Source organism: Scyliorhinus torazame, chromosome 9, assembly GCF_047496885.1.
Source record: "Scyliorhinus torazame isolate Kashiwa2021f chromosome 9, sScyTor2.1, whole genome shotgun sequence".
In the NCBI taxonomy this organism is placed as follows: Eukaryota; Metazoa; Chordata; class Chondrichthyes; order Carcharhiniformes; family Scyliorhinidae; genus Scyliorhinus; species Scyliorhinus torazame.
In genome coordinates this window covers 196,502,027-196,519,973 of record NC_092715.1, presented here as the reverse complement: position 1 = coordinate 196,519,973, position 17,947 = coordinate 196,502,027, and the positions used below count along the sequence as shown (strand labels likewise).

At 49.0% G+C, this 17,947-nt stretch overlaps 1 protein-coding gene across 5 annotated transcripts in view; it reads left to right on the top strand.

The window, feature by feature from the left end:
- focad (focadhesin) overlaps positions 1-17,947 on the top strand; it is a 334,365-nt gene that overhangs the window by 209,293 nt on the left and 107,125 nt on the right. For all 5 annotated transcript variants that reach the window (XR_011949158.1, XR_011949159.1, XM_072516930.1 and 2 more), the window contains 5 exons: positions 1,036-1,144; positions 3,168-3,284; positions 7,030-7,268; positions 11,100-11,189; positions 13,445-13,592. Coding sequence is in view for 3 of the 5 variants with exons in the window: in XM_072516930.1 (XP_072373031.1) it covers positions 1,036-1,144; positions 3,168-3,284; positions 7,030-7,268; positions 11,100-11,189; positions 13,445-13,592 (703 nt within the window). In the remaining 2 variants the exon portion in view is untranslated. The remainder of the gene's footprint in view (positions 1-1,035; positions 1,145-3,167; positions 3,285-7,029; positions 7,269-11,099; positions 11,190-13,444; positions 13,593-17,947) is intronic.

Below are 17,947 nucleotides of genomic sequence, written 5' to 3'. Positions count from 1 at the left end.
CGTGTTTGTGTGGGTTTCGCCCCCAGAACCCAAAGATGTGCAAGTGTCTTCTTGCCTGGGTGAGTGCAGCTTCAACAACACTCAAGAAGCTTGACACCATTTAGGACAAAGAGGCCCGCTTGATTGACACCCCATTCACCACGTTTAATCTTCAATCCCTCCACCACCAACACACTGTGGCAGTAGTATGTACTGCATATTGCAGCTACTCACCAAGGCTCCTTTGACAGCACGGTCGAACCCCACAAGCGCCGCAGATACATGGGAACACCAACCCCTGCAAGTTTCCCTCCAAGTAACAGACCATCCTGACTTGGAAATTTATTGCCATTTCTGCACTGTCACTGGATCAAAATCGTGGAACCTCCTTGCTAACCGCACTGAGGGTGTACCTACACCACAGAGACTGCAGTAGCTCAAGAAGGCAGTGCACCAGCACCTTCTAAAGGGCAATTAAGGATTGGGAATGAATGCTGGCCTAGCCAACGACACCCACATCCCATGGACAAATGAAAAAAAAGCTCTGATATGTGGGTGGATACCTAAATTTGTGTACTTCTACCTGGAGTAACTCTTGTCAACATCGACAAACCCAGTTCAGTTATCCCATGGGCCATGGTATGGATGGTTTTCTCTACTTTATATGAACAATGTGTCTTAAACCGAGTCCTTGACTGCAAAGATAGCTATTCCTATGCTCTCTGAATGTTTGAATTTCAGAACATTCTGTTCAGTGGATTCATAGCCATTGGGGACTTAATGGAAACTATCTGCATTTAGTTCATATAGGACCCTTGAAGGTTTTGCAGGGAAGTTATTTGTATGGCAGAATACAGATCAAGGTGAAAGATGACTGCGCTAACTAACTGCAGCACACAGTCCCCAGAGTGGTTATTTAATAGTGGGAATCAATCTATTCTTTTTCATGATGACTGTGATGGTTTTTGCAGTTTGTATTTTTGTTGCTGTAGGATGGTTAGCAGCTTTGAGAAACAAATTTGTGCATTTCCTGTTGATCTTCTGTTTGGTTAACAGGGACAGTCCTGTTGTGCAGGGAAATTCCATCCTCGCTTTGACTGGACTTGCTGTGACAGTGGCCAAATATGAGAACAGCCTGCCGTCAGAAGCAAATGATGTACCCGAAGTAGGTTCATGCCATGGTCTACTTTGTTAATTATTTTCATTTTCTTCTGCACGTGCCAGCTGCCAATGTTTTGGGACAGATTATGCTTGTGTTTTGTGGCAAAAACAGTGCATTTGACACTTCTCGGCCTCTTCGTCCATGTCACCTAAATCCTAATGAGCGTACAAATATAACTGTGGGTCGTCATGTTAATAGCGAGACAGGCTTGAGTAAAAGTGGATTGAGGGTGCGAGCTGTAGTACGGTGCAAATCCTGTTTCTTTGTGTTGACACACAATGAAACCATTCTGATGAAGGTTGCCATGTTTTCCATTGATCTGACAGGAGAAAGGCTTCAAATTTCTTGCACAAAAACTTTGATAAATGTCTTGTGTTTTAACATAGAAAATAGGAGCAGGAGGAGGCCATTTGGCCATCCAATCCTGCTCGGCCATTCATTATGATCAAGGCTGATCATCCAACACAGTAACCTGTTCCCTCTTTTCCCTCTACCAGTTGACACCTTTAGCCCCAAGAGCTATATCGAATTCCTGCTTGAAAACATATAACAATTAGGCCTCAACTGCTTCCTGTAGTAGTGAATTCCACAGGCTTACCACTCTGGGTGAAATGATTTCTCCTCTTCTCAGACCTAAAAGGTTACCCCGTATCCTTAGACCATGACCCCTGGTTCTGGACACCCCCCACCATTTGGGAACATCTTTCCTGCATCTACTCTGCCTAGTCCTGTTAGAATTTTATAGGTTTCTATAAGATCCCTCCCTTCATTCTTCTGAACTCCACCTAATATAATCCTAACTTTCCTCAATCTTTCCTCATATGTCAGTCCCACCATTCCAGGATTCAGTCTTATAAACCTTCTCTGTATCCTCTCTATAGCAAGAACATTTAACCTCGGATCAGGAGACCAAAACTGCAAGCACTATTCCAGGTGTGGCCTCACCGAGGCCCTGTATAATTGCAGCAAGACATCCCTACTCCTGTAATCGACTCTTCTCGCTATACCATTTTCCTTCTTTACCGCCTGCTGTACATGCATGCTTACCTTCAGCGACTGATGTATGAGGACACCCAGGTCTCGTTCCACATTCCCCTCTCCTAATTTATGGCTATTCCTATAATCTGCTTTTCTGTTTTTGCTACCAAAGTGAATAACCTAATATTTATCCACATTACACTGCATCTGCCATACATTTCCCCACTCACTCAGCTTGTCCAAATCACACTGAAGTATCCTCCTTACAGCTCACCCTCCCACCCAGCATTGTGTCATTCACAAATTTGGAGGAATTACATTTATTTCCCTCATCTAATTCATTAGTGTATGTTGTTAATAGCTGGAGTCCTCGCACCGATCCCGGTGGTACCTCACTAGTCACTTCCTACCATTCGGAAAAGGACCCGTTTATTTGTACTCTTTGTTTCTTGTCTGCCAAACAGTTTCCTATCCATCACAAGACACTATCCCTAATTCCATGCCCTTTAATTTTATACGTGAATCTCTTATGTGGAGCTTTGTCGAGAGCCTTCTGAACGTCCAAATAAATGATATCCACTGGCTGCCCCTCACTAACTCTACTAGTTACATCCTTGAAGAATTTCAGTAGATTTGTCAAGCATGATTTCCCTTTCGTAAATCCATGCTGACTCTGTCTGACTCTACCACTGTTTTCCAAGTGCTCTGCTATAAAATCTTGTATAATGGACCCTAGAATTTTCCCCATTATCAACACCAGACTGACTGGCCTATAATTCTTAGTTTTCTCTTTACCTTCCTTTTTAAACGGTTACATTAGCTATTCTCCAACCTGTCTGAACAATTTCAGAATTTCTAGGATCTTGGAAGATGACCACCAATGCATTTACTATGTCCAGGGCAACTTCCTGAAGTAAATGTTTTCTCAAACTGCTGTACACACTCCACTGATACAGTCAGAAAGATGCAAAGAAATGGGACAAGAGACATGGATATTGTACTTTTTTTTATTATCCATTGATCACACTCTAATTTCTTATCTATGCAGATTGGGGCTGATATTTTGCCAACAGAGCACTGGATAGCAATGGTGGTGGAAACGCTGTTGAGCATCGTTGACAGTCACTATCGTCCAAAGGGGCGGATCTTCCCATGGTTCCAACATGTAAGTACCATTTCTTGGACAGACAGTAAAGCATTTGCAGAACCAGGACAAGGGTTATGTAACATTTTTATGACTTGATTAAAATTTTAGCGCAAAATAATAGAAATTCGTTTCTATCGGTGAACAGAAGGCAAGAGATCAAAATCTGAACTCTTGAAAGCACATAATTTAAGACCCAGTCACGCCTAATATTAGATCTTTCAGTGTGGAAGCAGGTACAAGTCTTCACGACATGCAGGTGAGAGAATTCCTTTTCCAACATGGTTCCTCTTGTGGGTGAGTCCAGAACTAGGGGGCGCTGTTTTAAAAATGAGGAGTTGCCCATTTAGGACCGAGATGAGGAGAAATGTTTTCTCGGAGGGTTGTGCGACTTTGGAACTCTGCCTCAGAAGGCGGTGGAAGTGGGATCAGTGAATATTTTTAAGGCGGAGGTAGAGAGATTCTTAGATCTCAGCTGAACCCATTGGTGCCGCTGAATCAAGTTGTGTGCTGGCAGAGGAATCTTTCCCTCCTGGACTTTGGAACATCTTTTTGTGCGGGAGCAAGAGTAATTCAGATGCTGGAAATTTAAACCGCAGAGCTTTCTTAAAAATCTTGGATGATAATTTCTCAACTTTAACATCAGGGTGGCTTCCCTTTAAATGTGGACACTGTTCCTGCTCGAGTTCCTGATGTCAGAACCACCCCCCCCGGGTCACTGACTGTGTGGAGTTTGCACAGCTCCGCCATCCTCTGCATGGGTCTCACCCCCACAACCCAAAGATGTGCAGGGTAGATGAACTGGCCATGCTAAATTGCCCCTTAATTGGAAAAAAATTAATTGGGTACTCTAAATTTATTTTAAAAAAGAACCACCAACCCACCATGTGATCCAACGGCAAGCCCACATCACCTGTCTTCATGAACTTGCCGTCATGTAATGGGATTCATGGACACATGCCAGTTCCCCAATGACTTCTGGGCTCACTGGTGGTTGGAATGATGGTAGGACGTAATCCAACCATTGTTGGTTCCAGTTCCCTGTTGTATTTTAGCCACTGTGAAGATTACTATCCAGCTGTTTACTCATTTTTGACAACAATTTATTTCATTTTATTTTTAACTAACCTTTCTAGAAGCCTGTCCTATAACTCTCATTAATTCTCAGGCCATTTATATGTCTTCCCTTGGTCTGGTCTGTCTGACGATCTTCTTTCCTGCCTAGCTTATATTTAGGCTTGTTTCATTTGTTGTAGCTTGCTGCTCAATGCCACACACCACTCCACACCATCAACTTTACTGCTGGACACTGGTTGTGTTCCTGTGGGGATGAAGCCACCTATTGGAACAGCTCCTTCCAGTCATAGTACTGGTCTCAGTGTCCTATGAGAAGGAACCCTTTTTTTCTCATACCAGCCCATTAGCATGTTCATTCTCTTGATCTGCCTGTCTTTATGCTATTTTGCATGTGATCTGATCAATAATCCAGATGTTTAGCTATTGAGGTCTTTCTTTCCTTAAGTTAGTTCCTAACGTTTGACTCTTTCACTTTACCCTCCTCCATGCATCTATTTATTTCATTTGACCACAACAGTTGAATTTACCCCCTCCCTTTCCAAGCTCCTTTTTACCTGCCTCATGAGAGCTGTATGGAAATGTATCTGGTTGGGCATTTCTACTTCCCAACTGAGAGCTTAATTTAGCAATTTGCAATTTAACACGTCCACAGTTTAAACCACTTGGCAGTTCCTCAGAACATGGAAAACTCTGGTTCACCTTTCCTTGGGAATGGCGTTATTACACTGAAAGCCTTGCTGTAGATCAGCGTGATGTTGACTGGGTGGTGTTTTGTGCTCACCTTGTGTCTTTATCAAGGTCAGTTCCCAGTTTTTTGGAGGATTTAAAATTGAACTGATCTACCTCATAATTTGAACTGAAACATGATTTCCATTACGTAGTTGTTCACATCCCAATTAAGTAAGTTTTTCACAGAAGGATATGGAGGCATTTTCAATGGAGAATAAAGACATGGCACCTCATTACATCCGAGGGCATTCCAATGTCTGACTTTCTGAACTGTAGACATTGTTGTCAGTTAAGCAGATGCGGCAGTAAGTAAATGAAATAAATTACCAGATAACCTGCTGTCAGTGTTATTGATTGAGGGAAGAATGTTGTCCAAGATACCACAACAATTATGTAATGTCTTTCGCGTAATAAATGTCCCCAGAGGGCTTCACAGGAAGATTAGAGAGAATTCCAGCGCTTGGGGCCGATTCAACTGAAGGCACGGCCACCATGGTGGAGTAGTCAACATCAGGTAACCTTAAGAGGTCAAAATTAGATGCGTTTAGAGATCTCGGGGGTGTTAGGACCTGGAGTAGGTTTTGAGGGGCAAGGCCATGGAGGGATTTCAAAACAAGGATGAGAATTTTGAAATTGATGTGTTACTTAGCCAGGAGCCAATGTAGGTCAGTGAGCACAGAGATTATGAAGTGTTTTTTTAATAGAATCATGAAATCTTTTAGGTTTCCCTGAGCAGGGGAAAAGGCTATGGTTTAACTGATCATCCAAATGACACCCACCTCTGATAATACAGATCTTCTTTAGCAATGCACTGGACTGTCAGCCCGCATCATAGAGCCATAGAATTCCTACAGTGCAGAAGGAGGCCATTTGGCCCATCCAGTCTGCACCGACCCTCTGAAAGAGTATCCAATCTAGGCCCACTCTCCCACCCTATCCCCCCAAACCCACCTAAACTGCACATCTTTAGACACCAAGGGACAAGTTAGCATGGCTAATCCACCTAACCTGCACGCTTTTGGACAGTGGGGGGAAATCGAAGCACCCGGAGGAAACCCATGCAGACACTGGGAGAATGTGCAAACTCCACACAGGCAGTCACTGGAATCGAACCCGGGTCCGTGACGCTATGAGGCAGCAGTGCTAACCACCATGTCAGGTTTTGACTCGAAGATGTAAAAGTGCTGCTAACTGAGCTAAACTGATACATTTTGTGTAGTATGAGGGGACATGGCCACTCTTGTGCATCTCCTTCACAGTAAAGGTCTTGCTTCCTGAGTCTCACATTAATCAAATGTTGATTCTTGTTCCAAATAACTTCAGGAAGGAGAATTAGTGTTACATATAGTAATGTTTGGTTAAGGGGAGAGGTCCAAAAATTAGCAGTTTAGGTATATAGGCCATGCTAAATTGCCCGTTAGTAACCAAAGGATGGACAAGTGGGCCAAGGTAGGGTGCAGTTTCGGAGGGTCGGTGCAGGCTCGATGGGCTGAATGATTCCCTTCTGCACTGTAGGGACTTTATGGATTCTATGGAGCAGGGCCATGGAATTAGTTTTGGATTGCTGTAGCAAAGAGCCAGCACAAAGGTATAAATGGTCTTCTGTTCCATAAACCTCTTTGGTTCTGTGTTCAGAGGGTTATTCATGAAGGCCCTAGCTTCTCAACCTTGCCCCTCGCCTGAGGTGTGTGGTGATGGTCAGGGTAAATCACCACCAGTCAGCTCTCCCCCTCAAAGGGGAAAGCAGCCCATGGTCATTTGGGACGATGGCAATGATACCTTTACAACAACAACTTTTATTTACATAATTCCTTTCATGCGGAAAAGCACCCAAAGACTCTGCACAGAGGCATAATTAATTGAAAATGATTGCCGAGCCCGAGGAGGGGAGCTCAGTGGAATATTGGAGGGAGCAGTCTTCGATGTGTGGGTCACTAATATTGATTTATGACTTTCACAGAAATCCTACTCTGGCGAGAACACAGCCAGTGCCATCGCGCGCTCCTGTGCTGCTACTGCATTGACGCTTCTTGTACCTGTTTTCATCACATCTCGCAAAGAGAGCATCGAGGAGGTCCTTGGCATTCTTGTTGCAGGTTTACCAGGAAAACCAAATGCTGACCCGTCCCAAGCTGTTCAGTTTCACATGGGATTAGCCACAGGAATGTTCCTATCCCATTTATATGAGGAAAGAATGAGGTAACTATTGAAGAAATATATTCCCTGTTTCAAGCATTCACGAGAATGTACAATGTTTCACAACTTGGCACTGGTTGGCCGAGAATTTTGTTGTGCAATAGGACTGATTGTAAATGAAGATGTTCTTTTCCATCTTACTCCTATCACAGCCTATTAACAGGCTGTGTTGGTCTGTTCAAATCTTCTGCCACAGGTGAGTAGCAGCATTCTACTTTGGACATGCCTCATTCTGCTTCGTACCCCAATTTTAAATAGACCCAGCAGAGAACTTTTTAAAATTAACTCATGGGATTTGACAGTGTCTGTAGATTGAGCCTTTGGTTCAGATCTGGTATGTCTCTCTTGTGGGGACCATGAATTCGATTCAATTTGAATTAGTTTTTTGGAGCAGGCGAGGAGCTGGATTAGGGGTCCGCCCCTGACCCACACTCTGAGCCCTGGCTTGGTAACTCAGAAAAGGAAAAACATTTTTAAAAATAAAAAAAAAGATTTGTTTCTTCGGGGTCGGTTTGCAGGATTGAGGGAGCTGGAAGCGAAGTATGGGCTAGAGCAGGGAGAAGTGTTTAGGTACATGCAGGTTCGGGATTTTGCCAGGAAGGAGATACAGAGCTTCCCAGAGGAACCGGCCTCCACATTGCTGGAGGAGGTGTTGACGACAAGGGGACTGGAAAAGGGGGTAGTGTCAGCTTTGTACGGAGCTATTATGGAAGAGGATAAGGCATCATTGGAAGGGATCAAAGCAAAGTGGGAGGAAGAGCTGGGAGCAGTTATAGAGGAGGGGGTCTGGTATGAGGTGCTCCGGAGAGTGAATGCCTCCACCTCGTGTGCGAGGTTGGGGCCGATACAGCTGAAGGTGGTATATAGAGCGCACCTCACGAGGGCGAGGATGAGCCGATTTTTTTGAAGGAGTAGAGGATGTGTGTGAGCGTTGCGGGGGGGGGGGGGCGCTAATCACATTCATGTGTTTTGGTCCTGTCCAAAGCTAGGGGAGTACTGGAAGGAGGTGTTTAGGGTAATTTCCAAGGTGGTGCTTGTGAAACTGGACCCGGGTCCCCGGGAGGCCATATTCGGGGTGTCGGACCAGCCAGGGTTGGAAACGGGTGCGGAGGCAGATATCATAGCCTTCGCCTCGTTGATCGCCCAAAGGCGAATCCTGCTGGGATGGAGAGCAGCCTCTCCACCCAGTGCCCTGGCGTGGCGGGAGGACCTGTTGGAATACTTGACCCTTGAGAAGGTTAAGTTCGAACTGAGGGGAAGCTCGGAGGGGTTCTACAAGTCATGGGCACTATTTGTTATGCACTTTCAAGAACTGGATAACATCGAACATTAGTTGGGGGGGGCGGGGCTGTGTACATTAAGGTGACTATGGGTAATCCCTGATTCCTTTTTGTCATTTGTTTATGTAAACATGCGGGCTGATGTTTGGGGGTTGGTGGGTGGATGGGATCGTTATTGTTATGGGGATTGACATATCTTGTTGATTGTTGTTTATTGTTGATGGGTGTAAATGCGGGAGAAAATGTGAAAAAGGAGGAGATAAAAATATTTTTTTTAAAAAAGAAGGTTGAATTTACAATGACGGATTCGATTGAAGGCTTCTACCGTAGATTGCTGCCTTTCATTTTGCACTTTAAGGAATTGGTCACTGTTAGCGGTGGGTGGGGGCGATTGTTCAGTTGGGTTGTACTTCTGTTTTGTGAGGTTACGGTTACTGCTGTTGTTTGTAATTTTTGATATTGGTGTGGGTATACTTCTGATAGAAAAAATTAACAGTTCAATAAAAATACGAAAAAAAAGTATAACCAACGGCACTTGCTCAGCAATAATCTGCTCAAGGACGCTCAGTTCCGTCAAGGTCACTCAGCTCCCAACCGTATAACAGTCTTGGTTCAATCATGGACAAAAGAGCTGAATTCCATAGGTGAAGGTGACAGCCCTTGACATCAAGGCAGAATTTAACCGAATGTAGCATCAAGGAGCCCTAGCAAAAGTGGAGTCAATGTGAATCAGGAGACAAACTCTCCGCTATTTGGAGTCATACCTGGCACAAAGAAAGATGGTTGTGGTGGTTGAAGGTCAATCATCTCAGTTTCAGAACATCACTGCAGGAGATCCTTAGGTAATGTCCTCGGCCCAACCATCTTCAGCTGCTTCATCAATCACCTCTCTTCCGTCATAAGATCAGATGTGGGGATGTTCCCTGATGATTACCCAATGACCAGCACCAATTGTGACTTCTCAGATACTGCATCAGTCCATGTCCAAATGCAGCAAGACCTGGACAATATCAAGCTTGGACTGACAAATGGCAAGTTACATTTGCAACACAAAAGTGCCGGGCAATGACAATCACCAACAAGAGAGGATCTAACCATCGCCCCTTGACGTTCAATGCATTACCGTACTGAATCCCCCACCTTAAACATCCTGGGGATTACCATTGACCAGAAATTGAACTGGACTAGCCATATAAATACTGTGGCTCCAAGAGCAGGTCGGAGACTACGAATCCTGAGGCTGGTAACTCACCTCACTCCCCGTAGCCTGTCCACCACCTGGAAGGCACAAGTCAGGGGTGTGAATGCAGCTCCAACAATACTCAAGAAGCTTGACACCATCCAGGACAAAGTCCACTTGATTGACACCTGTCTACAAACATTAATTCCCCCTACCACTAACGAACAATGGCAGTAGTGTATACCATCTACAAGATGCACTGCAGGAATTCACCAAGATTCCTTAGACCACACTTTCCAAACTTATACCACTACCATCTAGAAGGACAAGAACAGCAAATACATGCAAATCCCACCACCTCGAATCTCCCCTCCAAGTTACCCACCTGATTGGGAGATGTATCGCCGTTCCTTCAATTCCGCTGGGCCAAAATCCTGAAACTACCTCCCTAACAGCACTGAGGGTGTAGCTACACCATATTGACTGCAGCGGTTCAAGAAGGCAGCTCACCACCATCTTCCCGAGGGCAATTAGGAATGCGCAATAAATGCTCTCCTAGCCAGCAAAGCCCACAGCCTGTAAATTAATTTTTGAAATAAAATCAAATGTTAACTCAAAACCAAAACAGCGATTCCTGCTTCAAGGGGTTAAAGTGAGGGATGAACCAAAGAAAGTTCATTTTTTTTATTATGATAGAATTCCAGATGAGAATCAGGAGAATTTTAGCTCCATCATCACTCAACGGGAGAGCTGAGACTTTAGCAATGGCAGTCTGATGTGGGAGTGAGAACCGCTTATCCATCCATGTGACCTTTGTGCCACAATTCACATGGAAAGATTTAATAAGTTCGACAGAGCTACTCCTTGGTGCTCTTTGAAGCCATTGTAATTTAAAATTCAAACATCATGCTTCACTTCAAGCAAACAGAAAGTGAAGGAAAAATCAGAGACACGTGACTGTTCTGGTAACTGTGCAAACGCAGATAAAATAAATCGTCAAAATTGTTGTGCTGAAAATCAGCTGGAAATTAACATCTTAAATACACACCATTTCTGTAATGGATTCCCCCCCATGGGGGTATTGCAGGCAAAATGTTCAATAATGCATGAATGTGTGGGAATTCTGCGTGCCACAGAAGTGATGTATGCAAGAGCAGCCATTTGGAATTAGAGCTCATGTTGAAGTATGAATGTATGAATGTTTTTATCCTTTTCTACCCTGTAAAATTTATATTAACTCATTCTAGGTTCTGAAGCGCAGCATGCATTATTTTAAACTGTTTCATGCTTGAATTTGCAGAACATATAAAATCAGTTTTTGAGCATGAGGTGATGGTATGCAAATTTGATGTCTTCTATCATCTTGTTTGGCAGTGATGTCGCGGGGCAGAAGATGAATTTGCTGCTCATGAAGTCCCTCGATGCTCTGGAGCAATGTTGCTTTGATACCACCTTGGAATACAAGTGCGGTTTGATTATCTTTCTGTTCATTTACCTTAAGGAATGGTTTTAGAATCAGGCAGTAATAATGATCTTATCAGCGAAACGATTCAGTTCTTTGCCAGCTAATTCAACGCGTTGAGTTTCTAGAACGTATAGATGAAGAAATCAAAATGTGGAAATCGCCAGTACAAGCCATGCAGTGCATTCTACAAATAAGTCCCTGATGTGCATGCACGTATTCCCTAATGTTAGAAAGTGGAAAATGTTTTATTAGGTGATAATCAGGCTGTACAATTTTACCTCTGGCAGGTGGTATTTATCAACAATTTGCTTGTTGGTGGTACTGAATTGTGTTTAAACATATTTCCTGCACTATAGTGGCCATTTAACTTGGCTGCCGCTGAACAAAGACATTTCAGGCAATGTCACTTGTTTTTTTAATTTAGAGTACCCAATTCATTTTTTCCAACTAAGGGGCAATTTAGCATAATTGAAGGTGCTTTTATTTTTCTGCCTCCATAGATAGTTCAGGCAATGCCCAATTGGGTCCCCCTCCACCAACAGCCCGTTTCCCTCCCTCCCCACCACCCTCCTTTCCCCTCTCTCCCCACCACCCCCTTCCTTTCCCTTCTGTTCGTACAGAGGCAAGAATATCTGGTCTCTCCAGCGTAAAGTTTAGTGCTTGTACCATTTGTTTTTTGTAGAAATGTGTTGTGAACTGTTTTAATGATCAGAGTATCCACCCCCCCCCCCCCCCCCCCCAATTCCCTCCCCATACGTTGGTACTGAGGGGAGGGTACCCTGTTTCTCCAACACAAAATTAGTGTTTGTACCGTTTGGTCTTGTATAGATTTGTTACTGTTTTAATAAAAAGATCAGGCCAATACACCTACCTTGTACAACTTTGGATTGTGGGGGCAAAACCCACGCAAACACAGGGAGAATGTGCAAACTCCACACGGACAGTGACCCAGAGCCGGAATCGAACGTGGCACCTCGACGCCGTGAGGCAGCAGTGCTAACCACTGTACCACCGTGATGCCCTAGGCAATATCACTTGTGCAGTGAGTAGATATTTTAATGTTTAAGAAAATAATTCAAAATACGATGTTCCTACATGATGCACATCTTGAACATTGTAGCACAGAATAGAGAATGTCAGCACACATTCAAGCTAACAGCTCAGGGATAAGAGATCAACCTTTCTCATTGCCTCACACCTGTTTCTGTCCCACCAAGTTTAAAAAGAGGAAAATTAGGTTGTGGATTAGTGACACAACTGAAAGAATCTGTTCCCCACCCTGCCACCCTGATTGTCCTTCTACTTGGATCTCCGGGACAACTCCATCACTCAGTTGTGGATGGAATGGTAGCTGTGGGAGTGCTGCAGATTTAGCTGCGAGCTAAGTATGAGCTATTTAGTTAAGAGATTCCAAACTCTTTGCTAACTATTGGATTACGACTGCTACATCATCAGCTCAGCATGTTGTGCGAACAGTTTGAAACCTGCAGAACCTTATATTTCAGAACATGGGTTCCCTGCTGGGTCACTGTCTGTGCGGAGTCTGCACGTTCCCCCCGTGTCTGCGTGGGTTTCCTCCGGGCACTCCGGTTTCCTCCCACAGTCCAAAGACGTGCAGGTTAGGTGGATTGACCGTGCTAAATTGCCTTTAGTGACCAAAAAAGGTTAGGAGGGGTTATTGCGTTACGGGGATAGGGTGGAAGGGAGGGCTTAAGTGGGTGGGTGCAGACTCGATGGGCCGAATGGCCTCCTTCTGCATTGTATGTTCTATGGACCTCATTTTGTTATTGAATATATTACATATCAGCCTTTTCACCTGTTGGTCCCTTTTCACTGAACTTAGTGCTGATGAGCAATACCTTGTTTACAGGGATTAATAAGGCTGAAAGCAGAATAGCTATTCCGTGTCCATGTTTAATGAGACTCTGGAGTGTGCATTTTGCTCCACTGCTCTGCTGCTCCACCCCCAGGATCCAGCTATGTTTTGCAAAACATTTGTGTAAAGTTACTTCATCATCATCTCTTTTGGGACCATAATTTAGAGTGACTACTTGCCAACATAAAACCATGAGAATGGGTGAATTAAATATGACGTTTCCTGAGTTTAATTTTATAGCCGGTCTATATTAACTTTTTTTTACTCGAAGGTGCAAGTTTGGAATAACCAATGTCAGCCATGCAGAGGTTGGAGAATAAACAGTCTCTGAGGCTCACTGATGATTCTCCTGATGCGTGTTGTTTTTTATTTTTACAGTACAGGATGTATCCTGGGAGTGGGACTGGTTCTGTCCCTAATGAGCCAAAGCAACCAAACAGAGTCCCGTGTTCATGTCTCTGTCACCCTTGGTAAACTCTGTAACAGCTTGGATGAAAGTGTGACTCAGAGCAGGGTATTGCAAGAGGTAGGATGGTTCAGGAGTAATCCTATTCACACATAGAATAAATAATCGTTTGAATTTACAGAAGCATGCATGCATTATCAGTATTGCAATTTAACTGAAACAACTAACTCTCTGACACGTAACAATTATACACAGGCCCAACATCCTGATCAGGTCCAGGATGGAGAAGAATTCTGTTCCTTTTACTGCCACAAGCCATTTTTCTGGTGCACGCATTCAGTTGATGGTGGGCAGGTGTTGAGTTGAGGGCTGACGGGTTGTTGAGTTGAGGTCTGGCGGGGTGTTGAGTTGAGGTCTGGCGGGGTGTTGAGTTGAGGGCTGACGGGTTGTTGAGTTGAGGTCTGGCGGGGTGTTGAGTTGAGGTCTGGCGGGGTGTTGAGTTGAGGTCTGGCGGGGTGTTGAGTTGAGGTCTGGCGGGGTGTTGAGTTGAGGTCTGGCGGGGTGTTGAGTTGAGGTCTGGCGGGTTGTTGAGTTGAGGACAGGCGGAGTGTTGAGTTGAGGGCTGGCGGGGGGTTGAGTTGAGGGCTGGCGGGGTGTTGAGTTGAGGGCTGACGGGTTGTTGAGTTGAGGTCTGGCGGGGTGTTGAGTTGAGGTCTGGCGGGGTGTTGAGTTGAGGTCTGGCGGGGTGTTGAGTTGAGGGCTGACGGGTTGTTGAGTTGAGGTCTGGCGGGGTGTTGAGTTGAGGTCTGGCGGGGTGTTGAGTTGAGGTCTGGCGGGGTGTTGAGTTGAGGTCTGGCGGGTTGTTGAGTTGAGGTCTGGCGGGGTGTTGAGTTGAGGTCTGGCGGGTTGTTGAGTTGAGGGCTGGCGGGGTGTTGAGTTGAGGACAGGCGGGGTGTTGAGTTGAGGGCTGGCGGGGGGTTGAGTTGAGGGCTGGCGGGGTGTTGAGTTGAGGACAGGCGGGGTGTTGAGTTGAGGGCTGGCGGGGTGTTGAGTTGAGGGCTGGCGGGGTGTTGAGTTGAGGTCTGACGGGTTGTTGAGTTGAGGGCTGGCGGGGTGTTGAGTTGAGGGCTGGCGGGGTGTTGAGTTGAGGGCTGGCGGGGTGTTGAGTTGAGGACAGGCGGGGTGTTGAGTTGAGGGCTGGCGGGGCGTTGAGTTGAGGGCTGACGGGTTGTTGAGTTGAGGGCTGGCGGGGTGTTGAGTTGAGGGCTGGCGGTTGTCGAGTTGACAGGCGGGGTGTTGAGTTGAGGGCTGGCGGGGTGTTGAGTTGAGGGCTAGCGGGGCGTTGAGTTGAGGGCTGACGGGTTGTTGAGTTGAGGGCTGGCGGGGTGTTGAGTTGAGGGCTGGCGGTTGTCGAGTTGACAGGCGGGGTGTTGAGTTGAGGGCTGGCGGGGTGTTGAGTTGAGTTGAGGGCTGGGCAGTGGGTCTGGTTGAGGGCTGGGGTGCGGGGCCTGTTGAGGGCTGGAATGTGGTCTGGTTGAGGGCTGGGGTGCGGGGCCTGTTGAGGGCTGGGGCGTGGGTCCAGTTGAGAGCTGGGGTGTGGGTCCAGTTGAGAGCTGGGGTGTGGGTCCAGTTGAGAGCTGGGGTGCAGGTCCAGTTGAGAGCTGGGGTGCAGGTCCAGTTGAGAGCTGGGGTGTGGGTCCAGTTGAGAGCTGGGGTGCAGGTCCAGTTGAGAGCTGGGGTGTGGGTCCAGTTGAGAGCTGGGGTGCAGGTCCAGTTGAGAGCTGGGGTGCAGGTCCAGTTGAGAGCTGGGGTGTGGGTCCAGTTGAGAGCTGGGGTGCAGGTCCAGTTGAGAGCTGGGGTGCAGGTCCAGTTGAGAGCTGGGGTGTGGGTCCAGTTGAGAGCTGGGGTGTGGGTCCAGTTGAGAGCTGGGGTGTGGGTCCAGTTGAGAGCTGGGGTGCGGGTCCGGTTGAGAGCTGGGGCATGGGTCCGGTTGAGAGCTGGGGCACGTATCCGGTTGAGAGCTGGGGCACGGAGCCTGTTGAGAGCTGGGGCACGGAGCCTGTTGAGGGCTGGGGCACGGAGCCTGTTGAGGGCTGGGGTGCGGGTCCAGTTGAGGGCTGGGGCACGTATCCGGTTGAGAGCTGGGGTGCGGGTCCGGTTGAGAGCTGGGGCACAGTCCTGTTGAGAGCTGGGGCACGGAGCCTGTTGAGAGCTGGGGCACGGAGCCTGTTGAGAGCTGGGGCACGGAGCCTGTTGAGAGCTGGGGCACGGAGCCTGTTGAGGGCTGGGGTGCGGGCCCAGTTGAGGGCTGGGGCACGGTGCCTGTTGAGGGCTGGGGCACGGAGCCTGTTGAGGGCTGGGGCACGTATCCGGTTGAGAGCTGGGGTGCGGGTCCGGCTGAGGGATGGGGCACAGTCCTGTTGAGAGCTGGGGCACGGAGCCTGTTGAGAGCTGGGGCACGGAGCTTGTTGAGAGCTGGGGTGCGGAGCCTGTTGAGGGCTGGAGTGCGGGTCCGGTTGAGAGCTGGGGTGTGGGTCCGGTTGAGAGCTGGGGTGTGGGTCCGGTTGAGAGCTGGAGTGCGGGTCCGGTTGAGAGCTGGGGTGCAGGTCCGGTTGAGAGCTGGGGCACGGAGCCAGTTGTGGGCTGGGGTGCGGGTCTGGTTGAGAGCTGGGGCACGGAGCCAGTTGAGAGCTGGGGCGTGGGTCCGGTTGAGAGCTGGGGTGTGGGTCCGGTTGAGAGCTGGGGCACGGGTCCGGTTGAGAGCTGGGGCACGGAGCCTGTTGAGGGCTGGAGTGCGGGTCCAGTTGAGAGCTGGGGTGTGGGTCCAGTTGAGAGCTGGGGCACGGAGCCTGTTGAGGGCTGGGGTGCGGGTCCAGTTGAGAGCTGGGGCACGGAGCCTGTTGAGGGCTGGAGTGCGGGTCCAGTTGAGAGCTGGGGTGTGGGTCCGGTTGAGAGCTGGGGTGCGGGTCCGGTTGAGAGCTGGGGTGCGGGTCCAGTTGAGAGCTGGGGTGTGGGTCCGGTTGAGAGCTGGGGCACGGGTCCGGTTGAGAGCTGGGGCACGGAGCCTGTTGAGGGCTGGGGTGCGGGTCCGGTTGAGAGCTGGAGTGCGGGTCCAGTTGAGAGCTGGGGCACGGAGCCTGTTGAGGGCTGGGGTGCGGGTCCGGTTGAGAGCTGGGGCACGGAGCCTGTTGAGAGCTGGGGCACGGAGCCTGTTGAGAGCTGGGGCACGGAGCCTGTTGAGGGCTGGGGTGCGGGTCCGGTTGAGAGCTGGGGTGTGGGTCCGGTTGAGAGCTGGGGCACGGAGCCTGTTGAGAGCTGGGGCACGGAGCCTGTTGAGGGCTGGGGTGCGGGTCCGGTTGAGAGCTGGGGTGCGGGTCCGGTTGAGAGCTGGGGCACCGCGCCTGTTGAGGGCTGGGGTGCGGGTCCAGTTGAGAGCTGGGGTGTGGGTCCGGTTGAGAGCTGGGGTGTGGGTCCAGTTGAGAGCTGGGGTGTGGGTCCGGTTGAGGGCTGGGGCACGGAGCCTGTTGAGAGCTGGGGTGTGGGTCCAGTTGAGAGCTGGGGTGTGGGTCCGGTTGAGAGCTGGGGCACGGAGCCTGTTGAGAGCTGGGGCACGGAGCCTGTTGAGGGCTGGGGTGCGGGTCCGGTTGAGAGCTGGGGTGCGGGTCCGGTTGAGAGCTGGGGCACCGCGCCTGTTGAGGGCTGGGGTGCGGGTCCAGTTGAGAGCTGGGGTGTGGGTCCGGTTGAGAGCTGGGGTGTGGGTCCAGTTGAGAGCTGGGGTGTGGGTCCGGTTGAGAGCTGGGGTGTGGGTCCGGTTGAGAGCTGGGGTGCGGGTCCGGTTGAGAGCTGGGGTGCGGGTCCGGTTGAGAGCTGGGGCACCGCGCCTGTTGAGGGCTGGGGTGCGGGTCCAGTTGAGAGCTGGGGCGTGGGTCCGGTTGAGAGCTGGGGTGTGGGTCCAGTTGAGAGCTGGGGTGTGGGTCCGGTTGAGAGCTGGGGCACGGGTCCGGTTGAGAGCTGGGGTGTGGGTCCGGTTGAGAGCTGGGGTGTGGGTCCGGTTGAGAGCTGGGGTGTGGGTCCGGTTGAGAGCTGGGGTGTGGGTCCGGTTGAGAGCTGGGGTGTGGGTCCGGTTGAGAGCTGGGGTGTGGGTCCGGTTGAGAGCTGGGGTGTGGGTCCGGTTGAGAGCTGGGGTGTGGGTCCGGTTGAGAGCTGGGGCGTGGGTCCGGTTGAGAGCTGGGGCACGGGTCCGGTTGAGAGCTGGGGCACGGGTCCGGTTGAGAGCTGGGGTGTGGGTCCGGTTGAGAGCTGGGGTGTGGGTCCGGTTGAGAGCTGGGGCGCGGGTCCGGTTGAGAGCTGGGTTGCGGGTCCGGTTGAGAGCTGGGGCAGGGAGCCTGTTGAGAGCTGGGGCACGGAGCCTGTTGAGAGCTGGGGCACGGAGCCTGTTGAGGGCTGGGGTGCGGGTCCAGTTGAGGGCTGGGGCA